At 48.9% G+C, this 12,478-nt stretch overlaps 4 protein-coding genes across 4 annotated transcripts; 2 read left to right on the top strand and 2 right to left on the bottom strand.

Annotated features, from left to right (window-relative positions):
- Positions 1-77: 77 nt before the first annotated feature.
- Positions 78-2,344, top strand: B0J16DRAFT_344208 (aminotransferase class-III-domain-containing protein). The gene is made up of 3 exons (XM_046128159.1): positions 78-186; positions 297-678; positions 752-2,344. Exons 2-3 carry the CDS (start codon positions 374-376, stop codon positions 1,956-1,958), a joined length of 1,512 nt encoding a protein of 503 aa, XP_045981150.1. The 5' UTR covers positions 78-186; positions 297-373; the 3' UTR covers positions 1,959-2,344.
- B0J16DRAFT_151878 (uncharacterized protein) lies at positions 2,314-3,976 on the bottom strand. The gene is made up of 4 exons (XM_046122071.1): positions 3,718-3,976; positions 3,552-3,666; positions 2,946-3,502; positions 2,314-2,894 (listed from the first exon to the last, which is right to left on the bottom strand). The coding sequence occupies exons 1-4, from the start codon at positions 3,742-3,744 to the stop codon at positions 2,670-2,672; spliced, it is 924 nt and encodes a 307-aa protein (XP_045981149.1). The 5' UTR covers positions 3,745-3,976; the 3' UTR covers positions 2,314-2,669.
- A 3,114-nt stretch (positions 3,977-7,090) lies between these two features.
- B0J16DRAFT_269403 (uncharacterized protein) lies at positions 7,091-9,957 on the top strand (the record flags this gene model as incomplete). The annotated part of the gene is made up of 3 exons (XM_046123511.1): positions 7,091-7,454; positions 7,510-9,116; positions 9,169-9,957. 3 exons carry the CDS (start codon positions 7,091-7,093, stop codon positions 9,955-9,957), a joined length of 2,760 nt encoding a protein of 919 aa, XP_045981148.1.
- Positions 9,958-10,404: 447 nt separating this feature from the next.
- On the bottom strand, positions 10,405-11,628 carry B0J16DRAFT_344203 (uncharacterized protein). The gene has a single exon (XM_046128158.1). The coding sequence runs from the start codon at positions 11,558-11,560 to the stop codon at positions 10,532-10,534; it is 1,029 nt and encodes a 342-aa protein (XP_045981147.1). The 5' UTR covers positions 11,561-11,628; the 3' UTR covers positions 10,405-10,531.
- Between the last annotated feature and the right edge of the window lie 850 nt (positions 11,629-12,478).

The raw sequence follows: 12,478 nt of genomic DNA, 5'->3' as shown, positions 1-12,478 counted from the left end.
CTGGTTTGGTGTAAAGCTGGGGACATCATGACTGCTCCCGATGGGAGAGCCGGCTCCCGACTGAGGCGCTGGTCGTGGAGATACGATACGGCGCCTGCCTTATAAAAGGGTTGACAAGACCCTCCTCTTCCTACCATTCTCTCTTCCTCTATATCTCTGTACTGAGCCTTGACATCTCCCCCCAAGGTAAGTTGCTTCTCTTGAATTAGGTCCCATCATGGTTGCATCTTATGATTCAACCTTTGCTTATCATGACGACACGCTTCTCTTATGCTAACACATCTTTCTCTCCACAGTAGCCAAACGATAACACCAAAGCTTACCTCACGGTCGGATTCTATACAAACCTTGACCTCTATTATACATCTTCGTCATGTCGGCTCTCCGCGCTGGCATGGTCGCCAGGCCTGCAGTTCGAGCTGCGTCCCGAGCTGCCGCTTTCCGAACTTTCAGTACTTCTCGAAACATGCGAATGGCTGCGGTTTCTGAGAAGACCTTCTTCGCTGGCGAGCCTGATGCTCCCGTTGTCAAGACATCTATTCCTGGCCCAAAGACCAAAGTCCACATGGAAGAACTCACAAAGGTTTTCGACACCCGCAGCGCAAACATGATGGCCGACTATACCAAGAGCAAAGGTAACTACATTGTCGATCCCGATGGCAATGTTCTTCTTGATGTGTAAGTTGTAATCCTCATCCTTTTCACTTGTATTGTGTTCACTTCGCAAGATCAAAATTAACAATTGCGACAGCTTCGCTCAGATTGCTTCCATTGCCGTCGGCTACAACAACCCTACCCTTCTCAAGGCCGCTTCAAGCCCTGAGATGGTCAACTCCATCGTGAACAGACCTGCTCTTGGAGCTTTCCCTTCCCACGACTGGGCCGATCTTCTCAAGTCCAGTCTTCTCACTGTTGCCCCCAAGGGCTTGGATAACGTTTTTACTGCCATGGCTGGTTCCGATGCCAACGAGACTGCTTACAAGGCCGCTTTCATGTGGCGCCGACAGCAAGAACGTGGTGGCCCAGAGGTTGAATTCAGTGCCCAGGAGCTCGACAGTTCCATGAACAACCAGTCTCCAGGTTGCCCCGACCTTTCTATCCTCTCCTTCAAAACTGGTTTCCACGGTCGTCTCTTTGGATCGCTTTCCACAACCCGATCCAAGGCTATTCATAAGGTCGACATCCCTGCCTTTGACTGGCCTCAGGCTACCTTCCCCAAGCTTAAATACCCTCTCGAGGAGAACGTCGAGGAGAACAAGAAGATCGAGCAGGCTAGTCTTGACGAGGTTGAGCACCTCATCAAGAGCTGGCACCATCCTCCCTGCGCCGTCGTTGTCGAGCCCGTCCAGAGTGAGGGTGGTGACAACCACGCTTCGCCTGACTTCTTCCGCAAATTGCGCACTCTTACAAAGAAGCACAACATTCTCCTTATTGTGGACGAGGTACAAACGGGTATTGGCGCTACTGGAAAGTTCTGGGCTCACGAGCACTGGAATCTTGATACCCCTCCTGATATTGTGACCTTCTCCAAGAAGGCTCAGGCTGCTGGTTTCTACTACGGCGACCCTGCCATTCGCCCCAACAAGCCTTACCGTCAGTTCAACACATGGATGGGTGATCCTGCTCGTGCCATCCTTTTCAAGGCTATCGTCGACGAGATCAACAAGAACGATCTTGTCAACCACACCGCTAAGATGGGTGACAAGCTTTTCAAGGACCTTGAGAGTCTTAGCAAGAAATACCCTGGCCAGATTGAGAACCTTCGTGGCAAGGGCCAGGGAACCTTCATTGCTTTTGACAACCCTAAGCGTGATCAGTTCCTGGCCCAGGCCAAGACTCTGGGTGTGAACATTGGCGGCAGCGGTGCTAACGCCGTCCGTCTACGACCTATGCTTATCTTCCAGCAGAAGCACGCTGATATCCTCCTCGACACCATCGAGAAGATTGTCAAGCAGTAAAAGAGAAGCTGGTATGAAAAGAAAACTGGGTTAACTAGGGTACCAAAATGACCATTTCTGGATGACGGAGTTAAGGACCAATTCAAGAGTTTATGTATTTAGCGGGGATTAATGAAATCCAGACATTTTCTAATCTTCGTCGGAAAGTCAAGAGTAGACGTGATAAATTGGCTGAGTGTTTAGAGTCAACGGCGAGGCAGTTAGTGCAAATAACATGACGGTGTAGCTTCTCAGCTCATCCTTGCCATTTGTTGACTACTTCTAGTACCACTTGTCTACTATAACGTCAAGGCATAGCATGTGCATGAAATACTGTTTCCAACCAAGTATGACAAGTCGTGACAGCGCTTACAACTAACAATTGTCACGAATATACGACATGGGGGGTAGTTTATCATATAAATCTCTTACAATTATACAGCTCTGAAGTATCGAGAATTGTACATGTGTTGGGTGAAAAATAGACTATGGCTTTGTAATAGTCTCTCTCTCCCCTTAGCTGATCAGTTGCTGCAAACCCGTCCAAAATTACATGAAAGACCTTCCCTTACTTCCATGCTGTTAGGTCTCCTGTATACCTCTCACTTTTCCTTCTGCGTCTTAAATACCCCTATCTTTAGTGCTGATAGGTTTGTGAGTCGTTTTCTCATACAGAACGACTTCAATTCCGCCCTTTTCCCACGTTCTATCTTGTTGCACTCTTGAAAAACATCAAGTTTTACGCCGACTTCGGCGTACCTTCTTGTTTCCGTTGGTGGTACCATTTCCTTCTCGCCCTTCCTGGTCTGATGATTCTTTCTCGGAGGCATCATTCTGGTCCTTTGTTTCAAGTAACTCGACAGAGCGTGGTTGGTCCTGTTCGGTTATTTCTTGCTTGAGAGGGGTAGAAAATGCTTCACTGTTTGACCTAGGGCGGCTGAGGTCTTGCTCGGGGGGCTGTCTAGGTATCAATCAGTGATTCGGGTGTATAGGAATGTAGGTTTTTACCTGGCTCGATGCAGGAAGTCTTTTTTGTTCAACAGTATGTCGAGCTCGTTCCTGTATGGCCATAGACGTCGGTGGAGTGGGTATTCCCATTTCACCCTGTTGCTCCATATTCGGAGTACGGACAGTAGCCAGCACAACAGTCGGAATGGTACCTGGATGCAGCTGAGGGGCCGGAGCAATAGGCCGGAAAGACACCTGTGCATTCTGCAAGACTGGTTGAGGAGGCATGGGGGCAAGGAGTCGAGGGTTGAAAGGTCGCTGGTCAGCATTCCTATTTGCATACGGTGGGCGACCTTTCTTCTTAGGAGGTGGTCCTGGTTGATATTGGTGCTGCTGAGGTTTCAGGGGCATATTCGGTGCGCGCTGATTGTTCATCTGGACAGAAGGTGCTGCAGTAGTTTGCGGTTGTGCGTGAGACTCTTGAGAGCCGGACGACTGAACGCTGTTGCTGCGTTCACTGCTTGGTTCCTCACCGGGGGCTTTTCTCTTCAGACCCGACTCGGACATTTCATTTCTTATATGCATGAGAGCCGCCTGACATTGGGCCACGGTTCGGCCTATGAAACTGTTTAGTTTCGAGATCTGCACTCGTGGTGTTTGACTTACCATTTGGCAGAGCCACGTGAAACCAGTTAGGTGCAATACTGGAGAGTCCAATAACCCTATACAATGTGTAGTTGTCGATTGGGCTATGCTTGATGAGCTCAATTAAAAGCTGGCGCTGATAGATTTTAGCTTATTGATCAAATTAGAATGCTGCATCATCACATACCTTCTCCTGTTCGCTGAAAGGCTCCATATTTCGATATCCCCCACGGGTGGTAGTGTTGATGGTCTCGATGACAGGTTAATAGCAGAGCAGCTATCTCCGAAAAATCCAGAATATCTTGGTGTTCGTTAGAAGTTCTGCGGTTGCCCAAGCTATAACATATGGATAACCTCAACCAACTATGGAGCTTAGAGATGGCGGGTACGACAAAAGGAAGCGACAGGTTCAGGGTCTCGCAGTACATGTGATAGCAGGTGGGCGAAGAAGCGAAGGTCACTGCTTGCGGTCACAAAGGCAACACAGAGGCGAGAATGTCCAGAGTTTCCTCCTGTAATCGTGATGAGAGGTTTTCTGCAAAGTCTTGGGAGTTGGCGATGCCTAAGTGAAGTCAGATGCTGCAACAAATCTCATCAAGTAAGTTGAGGAGGTTATATACCTTTGGCAGTGCGATCTTGACCAAGTCTATCCGAAGGCGGAGGAAGACTTGGCCTGTAGTAGTTTTGTGAGTGAAAATAAAGGTATGTTTTACACAAGAAATTAAGTTGCGATGTGAATGTCAAGGAGGCGAGAAGGTCAACATGGGGATTTTAGTGGCAGTTGTACTGCGAGGCAGACAGCTGCCAGAAGGGATGGTAGATATTGGATATCAGTGCCACTGCAGCTGCCAGTGTCAGATTTCCAGCTACCTTGTCATAGGATTTGGTCAAGGGTGCACAGAGAGGAAATAGAATGGCCCGGCTTCAACGAGACGATGCGAGATGAAATGAAATGAAATGAAAAGTGTTCAAGCGCCATCAAATCGGTTGGCTGGGATCGTTAAAATGTATGGTTTGACAGGCATCGGGAGCGTATATGAGATCCGTAGATACTATGTAGATAGATAGTTGATACAATAGTACAGGAGTGGCCGAGAAAAGAATACACAAAGATCCAGGGGGGTAGACAATTGTGCATGTATTGTGTTGTGTTGTGTTGTGTTGCGTAGCACAGCTTGAGTTGATTCCTGAATTCGGAAATTCTCCTTTTCCCCCTCTATCTCCTTCTTCTTGCATGTTTGCGCTGATTCGGTCTGATATGATGATACCTTACCTATGGGTGGGTGGGTGTAGGTATGGATGGGATGGATTGGATGCCTCTGAACGTTCAGTTTAAGCTGACTGTGATTCATTCGACCGAGCTTAGAGGCCTCTAAATGTCTCAGTTCGAGTGTCCCAATTTGTTGCTGTCCTTGTTTCGTTAATAACCGTAACCCTTTTGGTACATCACGGGCAATCCTGCAGCTGACTTGACTCGAGATACTGATACCTCCAGGCGGACTTTCTGGTCCCATGCTCACAAACCTCAGCCCATTGAAACGCACCAACATGAATTTCTCGGTACTCCATTGGCTTCTCGCCTATGCAAATGCTTGCCTGGTGTCGTATTTGTCCGTCAAGGCCAACCAACCAAAGAAAGGCTCAGCCTGGTCCGTACAGGCCTTTGGAGTCCTTTGTTGTGTAATTGCTTGCAGCCGCAGTCGCCAAGCTATTCGCCCTCAGGGTTGGGCAAAGAGCAATCCATGGATGGAAGTGTAACCTGGAGATTTCCAAGGGTATGAGGCCTAGGCTATGAGCCAATTGACGATGGGATCATTGTTTCAAGCCGTCATGTTCCATGATTATCGATACTGACTGCATTGCTCTTTTCTCTCACTCAGAGAATGATTCGTCATATCATTGGATTGTCATTTATTGAAACGAATCCTGTCTGCGGTTGACTGACTGGTCGTATTTGGGGAACGTAGCACTGGCCAACTGTTCGTCAAAACTGTTCGTCAAGACCTGGGGTACGGACAGATCGAGCATCATTAACATTTGGGTCGTTCGTTGAATTGAAAGAGCAGAACAAACCAGAACAGAATAAAATGCAGAGAAAATGTCCTTATCAAGTTGGGGTGTATCTTGTTCCCTTTTTATAAGGTAACCAAGCTCAGCCACGTCGTTGATCTAAGTTACCAAACAGGCATTGAATGCACTATGAGCTGGCAATATCTGACTGGGTTGACAGCATGCAAGTCGAGTCCTTTATAAGTCGCAATACAGTATCATATGACTATCATCATCAATTGCATCATAAAGCATACGATGAATGTTTTGATCATCTATTCAATTTCATTTTATTCTATCCATACCTACTGATTGATACTCACAAGAAACATCCATAGGTACCTAGGTAGGTAGGGCAGCTCGGCTCCACCTGCAGAACGACCCAGTGGGGGTTTACAGTACCTACTGTTTTGTACGCCCAGTAAACCTACCTAGTGTCTTGCTCTTGCCTCATTCATAATAGGCACATAACAAGAGGGTAGCTCCTCACTTTTGAATTCTGTTCGTATCAACTCAACTACATCTCGCTACCTATACATGAATAGACTGTCATCGAGTATCCAGTCCACAACAAACCTCTTGCTATCCAAAAGTAGCCAACACCACCGTCATCGTCTATTCTCAACCAATACTCGACTGACAGCTAGTTGGGAGCGAGGTTGGAATTACCAAGAACTGCTGAGGCGCATATTGAGTACATTGTCAACACTGAGAGTTCTGAGAGAGAGAGAGGGACATTGAAAACTGCAGAGTGTATACAGGAGGGGTCTGTCTGATCAGAATCTGAATTAGATTGACCCAGAATTAGAAAGTCGCTGATACTAAAGTGTATATTCATACTGGCATAGGTAGCAGCTGTCCTCAGCATGGCTTACGATCATGGCGCGCAAATGGCAATACTACAGGCCTACCTCTACCTCGGTCGGGCCTATTTCGTCGGAAGCTCGGGGCCATAAAATTCCGACCAGACATGCTATTACCTATAGTGCCTATTTGCTCTACCTTTGACCAGGTCGTCAAGAGCGCTCTCGACTCGAATTGGCTTCGTCCCTCGCATCGTATTGTCCGTCCTCTTTGTAATCGTCGATGCACGGTCTTGATGAGCCCTGACTCCTTTGTCTTGCCCTGTCGCTTTTCCTCGTGACCGCAAAATATTACCCCGGATCCGGTCTGTGTCGAGTCGCCTCTCCACGTTCTGTCTACATACATACCTCCTAGGTTGTCTTGCCTCGCCTCGCCTCGCCTCCCGTCGACTTTCTGCTTGCTTTATCCCCCCAAACCTAACTGACTGCTTGCGCGAAGCCTATGCCCGCTCCACTACATTAAAGCTCCACTCATCTCGTTGTCCTAAGACGAGTCATCCCTCGCGTTTACGTTGACTCTGCAAACACGCCTTTTTTTTTGCTTCGCGACAGTACCTTGGACAAATCTCGAGACCGCGCCCCAAATTCGGCCCTTTGGCTATTGCTTCTGATGTACTAATGGAGGATGACGAGTATACCACCAGCAAAATGGAGGAAATCAAGCTTGAGGAGGGCGCAAACGACGCGCAGGTGAAGCAGGAGGCCAACACTCCCATGAGCGTCACGAATGGTGATCACGAAAGCTCTCGGTCGCCGACCGCCTCTCAGGACGGCGTCAAGTCGCGCAGCGAAAGCGCAGACACCCCGAGTTCAAACAGACCCTCAAAGCTCTCCCGAAAGGCTTCCCAAAAATTAGCCGCCAGTCGCGAACCTGTGCTTTTCGACCACCTCCCCGATATGACCACAGAGTCATGTAAATTCTTCCAGCGCATCCCCGACTGCCTCTACGGCTCAAAGCACCTTGGATCTACAGATAACGACGCCTTGGACTGCGAGTGTCGGGAAGAATGGCGTATGTGACCTCTAGTAAACCTTGCGGCTTTGTGCCAGGCTAACTTTTTCTGCAGACGATGGCAAGAACCTTGCTTGTGGCGAAGATTCAGATTGCATTAACCGGGCGACAAAAATGGAGTGTAGCGCCGAGGCAGGAAACTGCGCAGGAGGCTGCCAGAACCAGCGATTTCAGCGCAAGCAGTACGCCAATGTGTCAGTCATCAAAACCGAAAAGAAGGGTTTTGGCCTACGCGCCGATTCGGATCTACAACCCAACGACTTTGTTTTTGAATACATTGGTGAGGTCATTAACGAACCTACATTTCGACGCCGTATGATCCAGTACGATGAAGAGGGGATCAAGCACTTTTACTTCATGTCCCTGAACAAGAGCGAATTTGTCGACGCAACAAAAAAGGGCAACTATGGTCGCTTTTGCAATCACTCGTGCAACCCTAACTGTTATGTTGACAAATGGGTGGTTGGCGACAAACTTCGGATGGGCATATTTGCCTCGCGCAAGATCCAATCCGGGGAGGAGTTGGTGTTCAATTACAATGTTGACCGATATGGTGCCGACCCTCAACCCTGCTACTGCGGGGAACCCAATTGTGTGGGTTTCATTGGAGGCAAGACACAAACTGAGCGAGCAACCAAGCTGCCTGCAGCCACAGTTGAGGCGCTGGGTATCGACGGAGGCGATGGCTGGGATACTTCAGTTGCCAAGAAGCCCCGGAAGAAAAAGCCTGACGAGGACGATGAGGAATATGTCAACAGTATACGACCACGCAGTCTCAACGAGGATGATGCGAGAAAGGTCATGGCCGCGCTTATGCAGTGCAAGGAGAAATGGATTGCAGTCAAGCTTCTGGAACGTATCCTGCGGTGCGACGAAGAACGCGTCATTCACTGCGTTATGCGGATGCATGCTTATCAAATCCTGAAAACGACCCTCAACACTTTTATCGACGACCACAACGTTGTCCTTCAGGTGTTGGATATCCTTGACAAGTTCCCTCGATTAACGAGGAACAAGGTGCAGGACTCGAAGATTGAGGCGACAATCGAAGGGTTGACGCAATCCGAGCACGAAGACGTGGCATCAAAATCCAAGCATCTGCTCGACGAATGGAGCAAACTTGAGGTAGCTTACCGAATCCGGCGGCGCAAGTTTGATCCAAACGCGCCAACCGCAAACTCTTTCGAGGAACGTCGCGGAGCAGGTCGGGAAGAAGAGACAGTACAATCTACTTCTAAGACCGCATCACCAACACCCATTGACGCACCCAAGGGTCCTCGGAACAGCATGCCTCAAAGGAATAACGCCTTCTTCCAGAATGGTGGGCGCCCTCGCAGACCTCCATTCAACGCTTCACTTCCTCCGGGGTGGTTTACCGCTAAGGACGCTGCAGGCAACACTTACTTCTATACCAAGCAGGGTGCTACTACATGGCAGAGGCCTACGCAACCCGCGACAGACCCCGCTGCGAAGACACCCTCCAAAGCTATGAAGGAGCAATTGGCGATTCAAAGTATTATCAACCAAGTTACTGAGAAAGGGACACCAAAACACACTTCTGCGTCAACTCCGAAGGCGGCCGAAACGCCCCCCAAGGAGGTGAAACAGGAGAAATGGCGGTCTATACCAGTTGACAAACGGATGAAGATTTACGAGAATACTGTAAGTCCCTCTCTGGCCGTTATACCATAGCCCTTTGCTAACGAAATATCAGCTATTTCCCCATATTAAACACGTCCTCGACAAATTCCATCACAAACTTCCTAAGGAGGAGCTGAAACGCTTTGGTAAAGATATAGCTAAGAAGCTGGTCGCGTCCGACTTCAAGAACAACAGAGTCGAAGACCCCAGTGCACCACTTGGTGACAAGCAGGTCAAAAAGATCAAGCAATATGTCAAAGACTTTTTGGACCGTGCTGTCCGGAAATATGGAGAGCATAAACGGAAGGCAGATGAAGGCGCGGATGCCCAGATGAAGGATGACCAGGAACCCAGCACTGCAGGTAGCAGGGCTGGCTCCGCCGTTGATGTTTCGGAGGGCGCGTCTTTAGCTAAGGTCGACGGCACATCGGCAGACGGAATAGACGTTATCGTAGGATCAGACAGGGAGGGAAGTGGTTCTCTGGGAAGCCCTGATCGTAAGCGAAAGAGGGATACAGAAGCGGGTGGTTCACCATCCATTCCTTCAACGGATGGACCGAATATGAAGAGGCTAAGAGAGGACGAGTTGGAAGCGCCTAGTCCTCCACCTCCTCCACCACCTCCTCCGCAGTCGTCTATGGATGGCGTTGTTACTGCCGAACAGGAGGCTCTTCGTGAGCAAGAAGAGGCATTAATGAGGGAAAATGAGGAGGCACAGAGGCTTGAGGACGAGGCCCATCATACGAAGGACTTGGAGGATGCCACCAGGAATGCTGAGAAGGATATACTGGGAGCTTCTAACGAGATATCTCGGCTTAATCACCAGGGTCGAGGACCTGGCTCGCAGGAGACGCTGGCGTAAGGGACAAGCGGAGTGTGCGGTGTTACAAACAGAGAGTCGCTAAATCCCCCAGAATTGCAGTCTACGGTTAGGAGCACTAATGGAGCTGGCTGGGTTATAATCATATTTGCATTTTGGGAGTTTAAGGGCCGATACCAGGCGCATTGTATCATTTCTTATATAAACGGGCCATTTGGACCTTGTCTCAACAGGGTATATTGGTCCCCAGGAGGTGCTCGGCAGCACCATTCCAGCCGGGGTTTGCTTCATGGAAGTGTTTTCTACTGAAGGCGTCACGGCGTTGAGGATCCATCTTGATTTGGGGTTTCGGAATCGCCCTGTTCTGGCGAGGCTCAGCCACTTTTCTGCGACGATTATATGGAGTTTAGGGAGGGAGGGTCTGGCCGTATCTTGCTAACAATTTTTGCATTGATGTGGCAGAAGACAACATGGAGCAGATACCCCTGGTCAATTATATATCCATTTTTAGTAAATTGTGAGGACATAAATCGTACTGCTGTGCTTGTCTAAAGTTATCCGATATATAACACCATACGCCAATAATGCTTTTTCTTTGCCCATCCGTCGTGTTATCTCAGTCTTCATCGTCAGATGAATCATCGTCCTTGCGTCTCTTCTTCCCCACCACTGGGACGATATCCTCCTTCCTCTTGAATACAAAACTCCTTGATGCCCTTTCCTCACCTTTCCATCCGCTCTCACTGACCTCGCCCTTCGCATTCCTCACGACACCAAGCGTCCGCGCATGCTTGTAACCGGGATATGCACGAGCCTGGAAACGGAAGCTGCGCTCAACTTGCAAACCAGCATGGCGGGCCAGATCACGCACGTTCCAGAGGGTGTAGGGCTCTCCTTCGAAGAGCGTGATGACGATAGCGGCACCAGGAGCTAGTGCGGGAATGGCTCGTTCAAAGAAGGAGACGAGGAGGGACTGATTGTGGCGGACTTGGCGGTTTACATCTGTGGACTTGCCGCCGACGTGGGGGAAGTTGAAGATGATGCGGTCGAAGCGGGTACGGGTGAGGGAGCTTGGGAGCTTTGTAGCATCTATATTATACAGGAGTTTGTTGTTGGGGGGCAGATTTCGTTTAGGTCTGGGCGGTGCGTCTGGATCGTCTGAGTCATAGAAGTCCTCTTCCTCATTGTCGCTTTCGCCATTGGAGTCGTTGTTCTCTTCATGGTCGTTCTCATTACTTTCGCAGGCTTCTGTTTCCTTTGATGATGATACATTATCTTCCCCTCCAGCATTGTCGGACTTGTGAGCATCGCCGCGAATCATAGCAATGTTGTCTTCGACATGGGGATACTTGGCTAGCAGTTCGTTGACATCCTTCTCCAGAACAGTCGCGGTGACATTTGCGCAGCCGTGATGTCGAATTATAGATGATGCAAAACTCAAGTCACCTTCCCCAATAAGGAGTATACGGTGGTGAGGCTCAAATGGTATCGTAGGCGTTTCATCGGTCTGTCGCTGCTGCTTGCCTTTACCCTTCTTCGCAGGGCCATTGGGGGGCTTCTTCTGGTCTGATTTATTCTGCTGAGCAAGTTTTTTAGAATGTGCGCTCGGTGCATTCTTATGCGCCAGCTTCCGTCTCTTGGCCATGGCGATCTGGATAATGAGGCTCTGTTGCGACGTGATGAGATGAGCTGGGTTGGGTTGGGTTGCACGTGGTTAGCACCTCACTTTTTTTTTCCTCCCCTTGCCTATCGAGGAACGGTCACTGTCGCATCGCTACTCTAATCTGTGGAGATGGTTTGATTGGCTGATAGTGCAGCGGCACCGTTTAGTTTAGTTCCCAGGAGCTTCCATGGGCTGGGCTGACCTGACCCAGTGTAAGGCGAGTTGAGTGAATGCGGGGCTTAACTTTGGCTGGGTTGTCCTGTTTTGTTAGTGGTCTAGGGTGAGAGAGATGATGATGAGATGAGATTTTGAGCTTCGGACAGAGAAGGGTTTTCTTTGATGTTACATACCTAGGTAGTAGTAAAAAAAATAAAATAAAAAGATATATGACCGGATGCCCTCAGTAAGCATCTTTTTGTCTTATTGCATGGAGTTATATCTTTGCATACAACAAGGTTTTGGATCCTGTTGGGAAGAATAAGTGTTTCTCATTTTAACAAGTTCAAATATGAGAGTGTCCGCCTCGCAACAACCTGAAGCCACTCAAAGTGGACCACCTATCATTTCTGTTCCAAGTACTCTCATAAGCCTTAGGGTTGTTCAGAAGCAGCACACGTTATCCAAGACGGTAAACTACCGATGATGACGCAAGTGAGTCCAAAGTTAAGACTGACGCTAGATTCAGCTGGAATTCTCCAGACAGTGAAAAGCTGACATCAAAGAAAGCCCCCAGGAGACAGATACCCGAGTAAAAGTTACGGCATGAATAAAACATTACCGCTTGTTATCCGAAACTCCGAAGCCCGTGGCACAAGTCGTGGAGTGTTCGTTCTGGCAATTACCAGGGTATCAGAGAGAATTAGCCGCTAGACCTTCAGAAACAAAATAATTCAGACACTT

Source organism: Fusarium flagelliforme (assembly GCF_020744385.1).
Source record: "Fusarium flagelliforme strain FIESC 12 MPI-CAGE-AA-0113 chromosome Unknown B0J16scaffold_5, whole genome shotgun sequence".
In the NCBI taxonomy this organism is placed as follows: domain Eukaryota; kingdom Fungi; phylum Ascomycota; class Sordariomycetes; order Hypocreales; family Nectriaceae; genus Fusarium; species Fusarium flagelliforme.
This window is presented reverse-complemented; position numbering and strand designations above follow the sequence as displayed.